The sequence below is a fragment of the Podarcis melisellensis genome (genome assembly GCF_964234715.1).
Source record: "Podarcis melisellensis genome assembly, chromosome: 2".
NCBI classification, from domain to species: domain Eukaryota; kingdom Metazoa; phylum Chordata; class Lepidosauria; order Squamata; family Lacertidae; genus Podarcis; species Podarcis melisellensis.
The window spans coordinates 113,637,300-113,653,617 of NC_138529.1; the positions used below are offsets into that span (position 1 = coordinate 113,637,300).

The 16,318-nt window shown below is 46.0% G+C and overlaps 1 protein-coding gene across 1 annotated transcript in view; it reads left to right on the forward strand.

Annotated features, from left to right (window-relative positions):
• LOC309363229 (uncharacterized protein) overlaps nucleotides 1-16,318 on the forward strand; it is a gene marked incomplete at its 5' end in the record, with an annotated part of 97,125 nt that overhangs the window by 51,660 nt on the left and 29,147 nt on the right. The window contains one exon of the mRNA XM_081899335.1: nucleotides 4,697-5,077. Coding sequence (XP_081755461.1) covers nucleotides 4,697-5,077 — 381 coding nt within the window. The remainder of the gene's footprint in view (nucleotides 1-4,696; nucleotides 5,078-16,318) is intronic.

Genomic DNA, 16,318 nt, shown 5'->3' on the forward strand with positions numbered 1-16,318 from the left:
GGCAAGATGGCAAACATTGCGCAGGAACTGCAGGCGACTGCAGCTGTTCCCTCACCCTCCATCTCCCTTCACTGCAGTCATCTGAAGGCTCCAGCTATGTGCTGTTGGCCCCGATCCTTCTCCGTATGAAGGCCCCCTCCTCTGCTGAATGGAGGCAGGAGACCAGAGGCAGCAAAGGAAAAATCAGCGAAAGACAGACCCTCCAAGTGTCACTGTCTTCCAGGGATGTCCCTGATTTACAGAAGCTGTCCTCAGTTTCTGATTTGATGCCAGAGGGTATGGGGTTATGTGACCCCCAAGTTGTCTGAAGGTAATCCTGTATAGGGAATTTTTAAAATGTTTTCTTATGTTTTTATATATGTTGGTAGCTGCCTGGAGTGGCTGGGGCAACCTAATAAGATGTGTGGGGTATAAATAGTAAAATTATCATTATGGAACAGGACACCCCTATTTTCATCAGAGAGATGTTGGAGGGTATGGAAAAATAACAGAGCCCAGCCCTGGCACCTGTTCCTGGAGCTAAGGGATCACATGACCTAGGCCAGCAGAGCTGGGAACTGGACTGCCTCCTCCAGCTGCTAGGCATTCAGGCAGCTGGGTGGCATCGTCCCAGCTTCATGAAATGGTATTTCAGGAATATTTCCTATAGAGGATTTGGAAACCAGGGACGGCATACTGATCGCAAGGAGACTTATTTGTGCAACATACTGAAGAGCTTATAAAATGCCAGGTACATTCCAATGTTCGAATAAATTTTGAGAGACAGCTTTCTAAACAAAACCCACTTATTACAGAAGACAACGAAAGGGTATAGCAAGGGGAAGTTTTTGGGTTTCTCTAAAGACCATCGGACTATTGTGTACACAATTTCAAGGTAACATTACACTTTATTTCCACTTTTTCTCACATGGGACTCGAACTCAAAACCTTCAGATAAACCACCTCACGCTCTACCGACTGAGTTAAGACAGCTCAGGGATTAGTGTACACGGGGACACAGATGGCGGCGTGTGAACATCCCTAGAGAAGGGTGCAAAAAGCTTGTTCCCTGCTGCTCCAGAGCTAGGAATGGACCAGATCTCATCGGGCTAATCCATTTGCCCCGACAGCTAAGAGCAGAACCTCCAGGATCAGAAGCAGCGGGCTGCAAATTCGAGGGCAGGGGAAGCAGCAGGGCGGTCTCGCAGCCCTCGCCTTGCAAGGGGGCGCATCCAGCCTCGCAGCCTCCCAGGGCCCAACCCACAGCCAGCGAGCTCCGATGCTCAGAGAGGCAGGAAACGGGGCCAGCCAGGGGGACTCGAGAGCGGCTGCACTTTCCTGTCCCCGCCGAGGAGAGCGGAGGAGCAGCGGCCCCGTGGCCTGGCGAGTTTCCCCGGAGAGGAGCCGGATTCCGCTGCAGGGACGGAGCGAGGAGTCCGAGGTGCAAGAGGCGGGAGGGGGGGGGGAGGAGAGCACGTACGCCTCGCCTGGCAGGATCAGGCCCCGAGCCCAGCTAGAGGCTGCAGTGCGCTCCCCAACCGGGCAGGAAGGGGAAGGGACGCAGCGGAGGGGCAGGGCATCTGCAGGAGGGCACAGGGGCAAACATCTCTGGCTCAGGCTGGCACGGACCCTGCCGGAGACCCTGGGGAGCTGCTCCCTTCAGTCCTGAGCTCAAGGGGCAGAATGAGGGGTCCAAGGCAGCTGCTGCTTCGCGATGGACGATGCATATAGTCGTCCGATGATCAGCGGCGTCGTTGGGGCTTTTGCCTCCCGGGGCGGTCACTGAGTCTTTCGCCCCTCTCCCTGTCCCTCACCAGGGAGCCCCGTCCTCCCTCCGCCCCGACTGTCCTTCCCTCTCGCCTGCTTCTGCCTCCCTGCGGGGGCTGCAAGGGCGATGTGTGGGTTCCGGGGGCCGCAGCACAGGCACAAGCTCACGCTCTCCCACCGGCGGAGAGGGAAGGGGCGGCAGGTGGAATGGAAGAGCAGTGCAACAGGGAGGTGTCCCTCTCACCCTGCAGCCCCCTGACACCCTTTGCAGGCCACTACTCCTAACCCCCTTCCTCTGCCAGTGCCATTGATAAACCTATCGCCCTCCTTCGTAAATTGATCTGATCGCTTTTGAAAGCTCTCTTTGCCACCACCATCACCGCATCTTGTGGCAATGATGTCCATCCAATTCATTTAGCAAGGAAATGACTTCTTTTGTCAGCCCGAAATCAAGGTACACTGTGCCTACACATGGAGGTTCTGTTGATCTGTCAAGGCTAATAAAACAGCTAATAGAGCTATTCCCTGGAGAATGCATAGGATATTTTCCCAAGCTGTCTGCGTGTAAATAAGTGAGAGAGCCTTAACCCTGTTTTGTTAAGCGTTTTATCTTCCTCCTTCTTCAGTAACACAGCTGAGTTTTCAGATGAATGCTGAGGGTTGAAGTGAGTGCCAGTTTTGAGAATGCAGGGGAAAGGAGGATTCTTAAGAAGTGTGGCATATGGAAATGAATTAATGATAATAAATACATTGAAGACAGTATTGTAAAAGACTGAGGAAGGCGAGATTGAAATTAGCTATTCATGTTCAGATTATTACTCATTTCATTTATATACTGCTTCATATTTTTAAGGGAAAAATTCTCAAAGCAATTAAAGGGAAATCTCATTGCAGTTTGTGTCCATAGGATGTTGAGAACATTAACTCTGTAGATCCAGGAGTTCTCTCCTCTTGATAGTCTCAGATTTGAGACTGTTCTTTCTGATAGAACAGGAGGAACGGAAGATTTATGGGCTTAAAGCTGCATTGATTCTGGAGGCCACATTCCAGTGAGCTTTGTGGCCAATGTATGCACATGCATGTACACACAGAAAAGAGATGCAGACCATAAAGTCACATGCACACACGCCAGAGGTGCTGCCCACACTCACCAGACATGCCATCTAGCATACATACAAGTCTTGCAAACACAATCAGCATGTTTAGACCTTCCAATCCCAGTGCTGGGCTGGAGGAGAAATAAGAGCACAAGAAGACTCTGCTGAATTAGCAAGGAGATCTGTGGAAAAAAGACCCTTCAGATTGTTCTTTAGAACAGTGTTTTTCAACCTTTTTTGGGCAAAGGCACACTTGTTTCATGAAAAAAATCACGAAGCACACCACCACTGTGTGCGGAGAGGGAGATGTCAGAGCCCCGCTGCTCTCTATGGGGAATCGGATGAGAGCGGACCGCCTGTCCGCTCTCATCCGATCCCATCCGATCTGATCCCCACCCAGGATGGATGGAAAATAGGGTGGACACAGTCCGGTGCCTGCCTAGTGGGCGAAAATCTGACTTTTTTAAATAAAAAAAAATCTATCGAATTTTTCAATTTTTCCCACGGCACACGAGGCAACATCTCGCGGCACACTAGTGTGCCGCGGAACAGTGTTTGAAAAACACTGCTTTAGAAATCCTCTTTAAAGAGCAGCCAGAGGGATCATTTATTTCCAGATCAGGGCTTTTACCCCATTTCAGCACTGTGCTTGTTTGTGGTGAAATTGGAGTTTAAAAAATCTCTCTAAGGGCCCTTAGGCATCTTTCTCTCCAGGACAGACAGTGATCTTCATCCTATGATTAGATCAGGAGATGAAAACGGCAGGGACTAGCATGACACACCCTGAGGCTTGATTTTTTGGTCAATATTCATTTTGTCAGTTTGTTTCTTAGGCTGTGCGGATACAATACATTTAAAGCGTGTGGCTTCCACCAGAGAACCACGGGACAGAAAAATAAGAGCACAAGAAGACCCTTCTGAATTAGCAAGGAGATCTGTGGGGAAAGGACCCTTCAGATTGTTCTTTAGAAATCCTCTTTAAAGAGCAGCCAGAGGGATCATTTATTTTCCTTTTGCCCCATTTCAGCACTGTGCTGGTTTGTGCTGAAATTGGAGTTGAAAAGATCTCTCTAAGGGCCCCTTAGGCATCTTTCTCTCCGGGACAGACAGAGATCTTCATCCTATGATCAGATCAGGAGATGGAAATGGCAGGGACTAGCAGGACACACCCTGAGGCTTGGCAAGCCATATGCAGCCAATGGACTGCAAGTTAGAATATCTTCAGTAAAGAGTTTGTGACCATCAAATATAAAATATTTTGGAGTGGGTTGTTTGATTTTGTTGGTCAATATTCCTTTTGCCTGTTTGTTTCTTAGACTGTGCAGATACCATACATTTAAAGCACGTGGCTTCCCCCAGAGAACCACAGGACCTGTAGTTTATTGCTAGAGTTCTCAACACCCCTAACAAACTGCAGCTGGCAGGATTTCTTGGGTGAAGCCATGTACTTTAAATATTAGCTGGGTCTGTTGCAGCCTTATTCATATACAAAGATCTGTTGCTGCCTTTCCAACATGCTAGAAGTTGCAGCCAGGATCAGCATTCCCTGTCCACTTAACAGGCTCAGTCCTCTCACTGGGTTGTTTTTGGATTTCCCTCCCTCTGCCTTGGTTCCCCCCCCCCCCAAATATTATTTGTACTTCCATAAACCTTGATGTTTCCCCCAGTCTTTGGATAACTTCCCCTTCTCCCTGGGAGGAGCTGTTTGGGTGACATAATGATTGTCATTCACAGCCTGAACATCAGAAATAGAAAGAGTAATAATATATTTCAAAAACTGGCAAATGGTTAAAAAATGTGCTTTTGGTTTTATTCTTGAGTTTTATTTCACTTTGTGTTTATTTCTTTTCCAGCAGGGTGACGTAAAAATGGAAGAGCAGGGACCCAGGAGACCCATTCAAAGGGAGAGACTGGAGTGGAAAGGAAGGAAACCTCCTGCCGGCCAAGTTGGGGCCATCAGGGATCTTCTGCCTCGGGCAGATTTATGTCAGATTAAGCAGGAGCAAGAGGAGGGGCAGCCGCAGCAGCACTGGGAGGCCCAGAAGCAGGATTTCCTGAAGACGATGCAGCCCCCTCGTTCAGGGTGGGAAACCCCACAGGCTCCCAGTCCTCCCCACTCTGGGGATGGTGTCCTCTCCTTCAGGGGAGGTGCGGATGCCAGACGGTGGCCCAGTGGGAGAGCAGGGGGAACAGACCAGACCCTGCTCCCAGACACTGAGGGGCTTCTGGGAAAGGTAAGTGCCCTCCTCTCACCTGGGTTTCCAGCACCTGGAGGTCACAGGTCCACTGCCTCTAGACATTGAGGTTCTGTTTAGCTATGGTGGTGAATAGTCTTTCTTCTCCATGCAATGGCCACCCATGTATTCAGAGCAGACCTTTGTAGATTAACTCTTAAGTTCTATGGGGTCTACTCTCTGGCCACGAATGTGCATACCATGCCAGCCTTAGGAAGGGAGGTGGGACAGGCAGGTGAAAGGAATTGCCAAAGGTGTTTGAAAATGGGTGGGGGCTCTTGGGAAGGGGGTGCCCAATTGGGGCCTCTCCAGGGGCAGCAGAATGTCTTGGGCAGGAGAATCCCTGCAGGGGCTCTCAGACTCCCTTGGCTTCTTCTTCCCTCCCTCCCAGGAAGCTGCAACTTGCTCTGGATTCTGCGCTCCTCAGGAAGCTGAACCTGCAAACCTAGCTGAGACTGAACCTGCAACCCTGGCCAGGATGGAAGGAGGAAGATGGACGGTTGACCTGGTCAGGCTATCTCCCGCATCCCTCCCCACAACCTCTGTGCATTCCCTCCCAGGACCTTTGGAGAAATCTGGTGAGTTCCAGGGGAGAGGAGATGGGGAGAGGGATAGATGGATGGTGGAGGGAGAAAGAGGAAAAGATGGAGAGGAGACAAATGGAAGGAAGTTCCTGACAGGAAGAAGGAAGGGGTGAGGCCTTCTCCGGAGCAGCTCTTTGTTTCTTGAATCCTTTTCCTAAAGTAATGGGGAAAGATTTTCTTCCTCCAGGCTTTGAAATCTTAGCTGTTATTACCACGGTGGGAATAATTGATGGTAATGATGTTGCACACCAATCCTGAAAAATCGGTGAAGTGGGATGGAAATGTTTCCCATAATTATTTATAATTAGTGTACATAAATTGTTTCTATTACTCTTATTTGTTATAGACAGGGTCAGAATGATACATTCCACCAGCATCAAAACACAATAGATGCATGCACCTCCCCAGTTTGGTGGGCTTAAGGGACAAAGGACCCGTTATCATGATACACAATTCCTGGGGCTGGAGGCTCTACACTTAGGATTGGGCATATAAAGTCCAAGAGCGTCTGGTATTATAAGCAAATTGTGTAAACTTGCCAATCTTACAGACTGGGGTTGTTTGTGTGTGTGAGTGAGTGAGTGAGTGAGTGGGATAATAATTTTAGCGCCCCTGTGTAATGGCTTGGTTCTCCCGCACAGACGTGAGACAACTCCAGTAGTAATTATCTCAAACTCATAAATCACTGTGGAGCTCAGTCTTCAGCCTGTTCATCCCAGCTTGCAGTTGCCGAGTCCTCCACCAAAGAAGCCCCCACTTTCGCTTTCTTTTCCCCTCTTCTCGCAGATTCTCTCGAGCCTACGATTTTTTGGACAGGCTATTTCGGGGTCTCTGTGTCAGAGCTGAAACTGGAGATAAGAGTCTGTGCCCCCCACCCGCCGGCAACCCCTCTTCCTGCTCTTTGTTCTTTGCTCCTGCTGCAGCTTGGCTGCTCCTCCCCTGCTTCACATTCCAACTGAATCCCATCTCTTTCGTTCTCAGGCTCTGTCAGCGGAGCCACGAGAGGCTTGAGATTCACAGAGCTGACACCCTGTAATTTTGTCTGTCCCTAAGCTTCCATGGAGATACTGTGGTACAACCTTGGTGCAAATTTCAAAATAAGTACACAAAGCCAACAAAGAGACTCAGAGGTTTATAGTGGCACCAGCTTTCCTGGTCAAGAGTCCACTTTGTCAGACTGCAGCCCACAAAAGCTTAGGCCATAATACATTTATCTGCCTTTAAGGGCTGCAAAAGATGGAAAAACAGAAGTGTAGTTCATCTATGGAATCCATCCTACAGGAGACAGTGATGGCCAGCAACTTGGATAGCTTGAAAAGAAGGATAAGACTGACGTCTCTGCTCTGCCCTTGTGGTCCAGGCAATAATGCTTCTTAATACTAGTTTCTGGAAAGCACAGGAAGGCAGAGAAGACTCTTGTGCTCCAATCCTGCTTGCCGGTTTCCCACAGGCATCTGGTTGACCTCTGTGAGAAGAGGATGCTGGACTAGGTGGGCCTTTGCCTGATCCAGCAGGCTCTTCTTAGCTTCCAATATATTGCAATATTTTTACAGTTAAATGTACCACTTAAGTTTTACTTATTTCACAAAGGAGACACTGTTACTTGAGCCTGAGATCATTTCTTCACTTCAGAAAGAAAAAATAGATGTGTCTAATAAGCCAGTTCCACCATAGATCTGTATTATAAAACGATGCTGCTTTATTAAGTTTGAATAGAGTGATCATGTGTTGCTTCTGCCATTATCTCATCTGCTTTTCAAAAAATATGGAACCTAGAGAGGACAGTGGAGAATGAAGGTGTTACAGTGAGAGAAGGTGCAGGTTGGGATTGACAGGTGTTCAGTTCCCTTTTTGTCTTTCTTGAAAATCTAACAGGATTCTCTTTCCTCCCAGACTCCCAAACAGGTGAGGAAGATGAAAGTCAGAATTCTATGGAGCCTGTGAATTGATGGGGGAAAACAAAAAAATTGAGGATACAACAACAAACTCACAAAGGAGATAAACGATTTGAATGTTTTGAATGTGGAAAGAGCTTCAGTTGTAGTGAAACACTTAGAATACACCAACGAATTCACACGGGGGAGAAACCATTTAAATGTATTGAATGTGGAAAGAGCTTCAGTGCAAGTGGAAAACTTAGAATACACCAACGTACTCACACGGGAGAGAAACCATTTAAATGTGTTGAATGTGGAAAGAGCTTCAGTGAAAGTGGACGACTTAGAAGACACCAACGAACTCACACGGGGGAGAAACCATTTAAATGTACTGTATGTGAAAAGAGCTTCAGTCTTAGTGAAACACTTAGAAGACATGAACGAACTCACACAGGGGAGAAACCATATAAATGTATTGAATGTGGAAATAGCTACAGTGATAATGGATACCTTAGAATACATCAACGAACGCACACAGGGGAGAAACAAATTAAATGTATTGAATGTGGAAACAGTTTCAGCAAAAGTGGAGCACTTAGAGTACACCTACGAATTCATACAGGGGAGAAACCATTTAAATGTATTGAATGTGGAAAGAGCTTCAGTGGAAGTGGATCACTTAGAATACACCAACGAACTCACACAGGGGAAAAACCATATAAATGTATTGAATGTGGAAAGAGCTACAGTCAAAATGGAAACCTTACAAGACATCAACAAACTCACACGGGGGAGAAACCATTTAAATGTATTGAATGTGGAAAGAGCTACAGTCAAAATGGATACCTTAGAATACATCAACGAACTCACATAGGGGAGAAACCATATAAATGTATTGAATGTGGAAAGAGCTACAGTGAAGATGGATACCTTAGAATACATCAACGAACTCACACAGGGGAGAAACCATATAAATGTATTGAATGTGGAAAGAGCTACAGTGAAAATGGATACCTTAGAATACATCAACGAATTCACACAGGGGAGAAACCAATTGAATGTTTTGAGTGTGGAAAGAGCTTCAGTGAAAGTATTGAATGTGGAAAGAGTTTTAGCATAAGCGGAGCACTTAGAACGCACCAACGAACTCATACAGGGGAGAAACCATTTAAATGTGTTGAATGTGGAAAGAGCTTCAGTCGAAATGATACACTTAGAATACACCAACGAACTCATACAGGGGAGAAACAATTTGAATGTACGGCATGTGGAAAGAGCTTCAGTCAAAGTGGAAAACTTAGAATACACCAAAGAATTCACACAGGGGAGAAACCATTTGAATGTTTTGAGTGTGGAAAGAGCTTCAGTGAAAGTGGAAAACTTAGAAGACACCAACAAACTCACACAGGCGAGAAACCATTTGAATGTTTTGAGTGTGGAAAGAGCTTCAGTGTAAGTGGATCACTTAGAATACACCAACGAACTCACACAGGGGAGAAACCATTTAGATGTATTGAATGTGGAAAGAGTTTTAGCATAAGCGGAGCACTTAGAACGCACCAACGAACTCATACAGGGGAGAAACCATTTAAATGTGTTGAATGTGGAAAGAGCTTCAGTCAAAATGGTACATTTAGAAGACATCAACGAACTCACACAGAGGAAAAATCACAGATACTTTAACAAACCATATGGGCGTTCTTCACCTTTCCTTCTATGCTTCCTTGCAATACTGATAAAATCAAACCACGCCAATGATTTCAGCCCCAGAAGAGGAGCTCCCCTTGGTGTCAGGGGAGGGGTCCAAGGGAGCATCTGAAGCCCTGCCATTCCTTCTGTCCCTGGCCCCTTCCCCTCCTCTCTCTGCCATCCCAGGGCCACTCTTGACTCCACAGCAGGAGACTGGATCTGTCTGTGATGGTGAGATGTCCTGGCTGGTTGAAGGACCACTTCCTGTTTCCTGGAGCTCCATCCTGCCTTCTCATGGAAGCTGGAGTCATGAAGCAGGCGAAGACTGAGCACACCTATGGGTGGCGCGGGGGGTGGGTGGGATTCTGCTTAACCTTTCCCTGTCTGCTCCTTTTCTGGATCCAAATCCCCACACAAAAAGGGGCAGTGTAAGGGCGCAACCAGTGTTATGGAGCTGCACTGAAAATCATTGCTTTGTGAGCGTAGGAGGCCCTTCTCAAAAAAAGAAGCATCAAGAGAATTTAAGCTATAGAATTTAAAACAAACAGATAATTACAAAAAAAAGAAAGCAGTCTGGTGCCACATTGCGTAGGAGTTACTTTAACACACTCTACCTGCGGATTCCTTTGAAAAGAGCTCAGAAACTTCAATGGCTCAAAGAGCTGCAGACACATTACTGACCAGGGCTGGCTATAGGCAGCATAGGACTCCTATGAGAACAACTCCGTCTGCCTAATCGTCTGTTTCTGGACACAATCAATGTGTCCACAAGAAGAGGAAGACAGATTTGGAGTGCCGCATTTTCAAAAAAGATGGGCACACGACTATTTCTTTGTGGAGCTGAAAGGCATGCCCGTGTGCCTCATTTGTGGTGAGGCCCTCTCCGTCCTGAAGAAGGCCAACCTGCAGAGGCACTACAAGTCGAAGCACATTCAGTACGAAGAGTTCCAAGGGCAGCTGCACCAGGAGAAGGTCAAGGCGCTGAAAACGGACCTGTTGGGTAACCTGTGGCCCCTCCAGATAATAATAATAATAATAATAATAATAATAATAATAATAATAATAATAATAATAATAATATTTTTTTATTTATACCCCGCCCTCCCCAGCCAAGGCCGGGCTCAGAGCGGCTTACAAGCAATAATAAAAACAAGATGAATGATTACAACTTAAAAACAAAAATAAAATACAACATTAAAATAATGGAACATTAAGATATTAAAATGTAGCCTCATCGCAGGAGGAGAAGGAAAAGAAAGGGGGGAAAAGGAGAGGGAGGGAATCAGATTGGCTCCAAGCCAAAGGCCAGGCGGAACAACTCTGTCTTACAGGCCCTGCGGAAAGAAATCAGATCCTGCAGGGCCCTGGTCTCATGAGACAGAGCGTTCCACCAGGCCGGAGCCAGAGTTGAAAAGGCACTGGCTCTGGTTGAAGCCAATCTAACTTCCTTAGGGCCTGGGACCACTAGGGTGTTGTTATTTATGGACCTTGAGGCTCTCCGTGGGGCATACTGGGAGAGGCGGTCCCGTAGGTACGAGGGTCCTAGGCCGTGAAGGGCTTTAAAGGTCAAAAGCAGCACCTTAAATCTGACCCTGATTGCACAGATGATGTGAAATTGCAACTCACGTCTTCTTTAGCCATCGGCCACGCTGGCTGGGGCTCATGGGAGCTGGGGTCCAAGGATCTAGGTCCACAAATGCCAGGGACATTCCCTCCTCAGTCGTGAAACCGATTAGGTGTTTTAAAGCTGGTCACCATCTTTATGCAAAACCTCCCTCGCAGGGTTGCTGTGTGCGTTAAAGCAATATATCTTGTGGTGGGCTTGATGAGGGGAGTGTGGAACAGAAATGTAATTCATAGGTAAGAAGACAGGAAATAGTTCTGAATCTGACTGAAAATAAAGGATTCTTTGTCTCCAAATTGCATATAGCAAGCACCTGTGTTGTTGAACTCTAGCTGAAGTCTCAGCATCTGGTTCCTCAGCACTCTGCACTCTCTCTCTGGAAACCTCTAGCTGTCAGGTGACAGGAACCAGCCAGTTCAGAAACAGTCTGCCAAGGGCTGAGACTGGAAGTGGACAACCAAGGAAACTTAGGGGAGCATTTTCATTTCCATGCTTATGAATATTGATTTGAATCAATTCATCTGATGTGTTCAAAATAGTAGAGAAAATTTATGGTTGACACCACCTTGGGATAGTTTTGCAGGAATTCGGGGAACTAGGAATATTTTTAGTTCCATCTGGGTTGATGGGTCAGCAAATAGCTAGAGAGGATTAAGGGGTGGGGGCGGGAATCAGGCCTTGTTTCTCATGTGACAGATAACAGACTCCACAGTTCTTAAAGCTCACCGTTTGCTGGCTCCCAAAATGATGCTTAAGTCTCCCTCCCAAAAAATAACAACTCAAACATGGCAGCTGGTCTTGTCAAAAGGGCCAATATAAGGTTCATTTGGCAAGTTTGTTGTTGTTTAGTTATTTAGTCGTTTACCACTCTTCGTGACCCCATGGACCAGAGCATGCCAGGCACTCCTATCTTCCACTGCCTCCCGCAGCTTGGTCAAACTCATGCTGGTAGCTTTGAGAACACTGTCCAACCATCTAGTCCTCTGTGTTCCCCTTCTCCTTGTGCCCTCCATCTTTCCCAGCATCAGGGTTTTTTCCAGGGAGTCTTCTCTTCTCATGAGGTGGCCAAAGTCTTGGAGCCTCAGCTTCACGATCTGTCCTTCCAGTGAGCACTCAGGGTTGATCTCCTTGAGAATGGATAGGTTTGATCTTCTTGCAGTCCATGGGACTCTCAAGAGTCTCCTCCAGCACCATAATTCAAAAGCATCAATTCTTCGGCGATCAGCCTTCTTTATCATCCGGCTCTCACTTGCATACCTCACTACTGGAAAAACCATGGCTTTAACTATACGGACCTTTGTTGGCAAGGTGATGTCTCTGCTTTTAAGGATGCTGTCTAGGTTTGTCATTGCTTTTCTCCCAAGAAGCAGGCGCTTTTTAATTTCGTGACTGCTGTCACCATCTGCAGTGATCATGGAGCCCAAGAAAGTAAAATCTCTCACTGCTTCCATTTCTTCCCCTTCTGTTTGCCAGGAGGTGATGGGACCAGTGACGATCATCTTCTGTTTTTTGATGTTGAACTTCAGACCATATTTTGCGGTCTCCTCTTTCAACCTCATTAAGAGGTTAATTCCTCCTCGCTTTCTGCCATCAAGGTTGTGTCATCTGCATATCTGAGGTTGTTGATATTTCTTCCGGCAATCTTAATTCTGGCTTGGGATTCATCCACTCCAGCCTTTCGCATGTTGAATTCCGCATATAAATTAAATAAGCGGGGAGCAATATACAGCCTTGTTGTACTCTTTCCCAATTTTGAACCAATCAGTTGTTCCATATCCAGTTCTAACTGTAGCTTCTTGTCCCACATATAGATTTCTTATGTTAAGGAAATTAGGGGGCGGCACATCTTTAAAGTTATTAAATGTTACAGGTATTATGCCTGAATGTATCCTTTCAACTTGACAGCTCAGGGAAGTTACCGTATGTTTTGCTCTATAAGACTCACTTTCCCCCTCCTAAAAAGTAAGGGGAAATGTGTGTGGGTCTTATGGAGTGAATGCAGGCTGCACAGCTATCACAGAAGCCAGAACAGCAAGAGGTGTTGCTACTTTCACTGCGCAGCGATCCCTCTTGCTGTTCTGGCTTCTGAGATTCAGAATACTTTTTTTCTTGTTTTCCTCCTCCAAAAACTAGGTGCGTCTTGTGGTCTGATGCGTCTTAAAGAGCGAGAAATACGGTACCTAGCTTTAAAAATAATGTAAAATCAACACCTTTGCCAGTTTCCTCCATTTGCTCCAGTTGGTGGCTGGATTCCTTCCTTTATTCTGCAAGGGACCTGCAGGCTCTTCCCAATGAGCTGGTTTGACTGAACAGCCTCACACCTAGATTTTTCCATAACACTCAGGAGACAGATGAGGTGATCAGGCACTCCCGTTTCTTTAAGAACTTGCCATAGTTTGCTGTGGTCGACACAGTCAAAGGCTTTTATGTAGTCAGTGAAGCAGAAGTAGATGTTTTTATGGAACTCCCTAGCTTTCTCCATAATCCAGCATGTTTGCAATTTGGTCTCTGGTTCCTCTGCCCCTTTGAAACCCAGCTTGAACTTCTGGGAGTTCTCAGTCCACATACTGCTTAAGCCTGCCTTGTAGAATTTTAAGCATAACCTTGCTAGCGTGTGAAATGAGCGCAATTGTGCGGTAGTTGGAACATTCTTTGGCACTGCCCTTCTTTGGGATTGGGATGTAGACTGACCTTCGCCAATCCTCTGGCCACTGCTGAGTTTTCCAAAGTTTCTGGCATATTGAGTCTAGCACCTTAACAGCATCATCTTTTAAAATTTTGGTTCTCAAGGAAGAGGCAGCGCAGGAATACAAGGCAGGAATTTACCTTGAATCTTGCTATCAAAATCATTTCATAGCTTTTTGTGAGGGTTTTGTGGCTGCTAATCTTAAAGCCAGGATGAGCACTCAGAATTGGGCATCATTTCCTCTGTTATTAAAAATAAAATACTTGTTCTGCTTCTAAAGAAACCCTTTAGAATGCATTCTTATTCTTTTTTCATAAAAAAATTCAAACAGCTGTGCAAAGGTGCTCCTGTGCAATGCAATGTCAGAATAACAAAATAATGAAACATCTCACAAGAGCCTTGTTTTTTAAATATACAGCTAAAATACCTTAAAACTCCAACAAGACTTACCAAATAGAAATCTAATAGCTGGCCCCCCAGGCACTAGGAGGCAACCTGATGTTCAAGGCTTCACCCCACCCCCAAACTCTGAGCTTTTGGTTTCTCTTTAGACACTCATCTGTGGTCGCCTGGAGCATTTGAGGGGAAAGAGAGAGAACATTGGGGCATACGAAGCAGACATAGAAAAAGAAAGTGACAACCTGTTTGTAAGTGTCATTGTTACTTGGAAGGGAACAAGTGCTATAAGTTTAATGTACATATAATGCTGTCCTTGAATGCATTGTAATAAAAATACTATAAAGGGAAGTTTCTCTTAGACTTAGGCTCCACTCTGACAGAAGCCTCAGAGGAGGCTGGATCTTTCCTCATAACTCATCGCTGGAGGCATAAGCTGCAGAGCTCTCACGGAAGGAAGCTTAAACTTGAGAAGCCAGTGTGTTCTTGCTGGAGATGGCTAGGAGAAGCAGCAGCAGCAGTTGCAAATAAGTCATGCAATGTTGAAGAAGCTTAGGATCTCCCTCTGGGACCAGGGATAGGAAAGCTGACTGAATTACATAAAGGACTGAACATTGTTTGCAATGTGCTACTTTATCATGCTTATCTTATTGTTAGACTGTTTAAGACTGTTCTGCGGTAAAGCTTCAAAACTTTTTTTTTGTGATGGAGAGAATTCACTTCCACACAAGGTCCAGATCAGGAAGTCCACGGAACAACTTTAACAGCAAGTACTTGAAGGGTACTTCAACAATTACTTCAACAAGTACTTGAAGGGACGCGGGTGGTGCTGGTTATTAAACCACAGAGCCTACGGCTTGCCGATCAGAAGGTCCCTGGTCTGAATCCCCGTGGCGGGGTGAGCTCCCGTTGCTCCGTCCCTGCTCCTGCCAACCTAGCAGTTCGAAAGAACATCAAAGTGCAAGTAGGTAAACGGCGTTTCTGTGCGCTGCTCTGGTTCACCAGAAGTAGCTTAGTCATGCTGGCCACATGACCCGGAATCTGTACGCCTGCTCCCTTGGCCAGTAAAGCGAGATGTGCGCCACAACCCCAGAGTTGTCTACAACTGGGTCTAATGGTCAGGGGTCCCTTTACCTTTACTTGAAGGACCAAACCAAGAATTACAACAATCTCTTCCTCAAACTGGTTCAGCCTCCACCACCTTTACTGCAGTCAACTGAAGGCAACCAACTATGCCCTGGGCCCCCCGATCTTTCTCACTGCCAATGAAAACTAATAAATGAAAAGGAATAGAAGCTACCCATGTCACACTGACACAAACACCTTGCATATGAACTTTGTAAAATAATGAAAGTGTACTACCCCTCCCCCCTGCTCGCTCTCCCCACCTCTCAATTCCCCAACCTTACACTGTATACAACATTAAAGTCTGTCTGTCTGTGAATTTTTATGATATCCAAACAGAGTAGCTTATAGTTAGGAAGCCAACACCCACCCTTCAGATGTGAAGGAAATAAGCAGCTATCCTATCCTAAAAGACATCTGAAGGCCTGTTTAGGGAAGTTTTTGATATTTAATGCTGTACTGTTTTTAACACTTGATTGGAAGCCACCCAGAGTGGCTGGGGAAACTCAGCCAGATGGGCGGGGTATAAATAATAAATTATGATGATGATAATGTAATGATTTTCCTCTGTTTCACTTCAGATAATTCAGTGGGGCCTCTTCTCAGTTCATTCTCTTCTGGATCAGTGCCTTAATCCTTTGAAGATTTTGTATATCACAGAATAGTCATTGAGGTGTCCCCAGATGTTGTTGTCAAGTTCCCATCAGCTTCAGCCAGCAGGGCAGACAGTCAAGGATGATAGAAACTCCACTCTGGACCCCACCACCTTGGCTCTGCTGCCCTATATGCTTCCCATTGAAAGAAATGTGAAAATAAATTTTGTACGCTATAGATTTATCCTGGTCTGGTGCATGCAATGTCTTTTGTTTTGCAGCTGTGTGATTTGTTCTCATATTGTATTGTGGTCGCCATTGGCTATAAACAATAAAATTTATAGATACAGTAGATTGAAATGCAAAAATAAGTAATAAAATATATAAAACGATTTTATATTTTTGGTCCTCACTCCCAAATGGTGTGTGTGTTTTTGGTTATACTGTGCTTTTGGTTGTATTGGGGGTGGGGTGGGGGGGTGGAGAAGTATGAAGGCCAAAATCGCTCCCCTCCTCTGCTAAATGGATGCAGGAGACCAGAGGCAGTGAATGAAAAAGCAGGGAAAGAGAAACCCTCCAAGTGCTATAACCTTATTCCATTTCCCGGGCCGCTGCCAAGGGATCGAAGGAGACAAGAAACACCAGGGTGTGGTTCCACAGAGAAAAG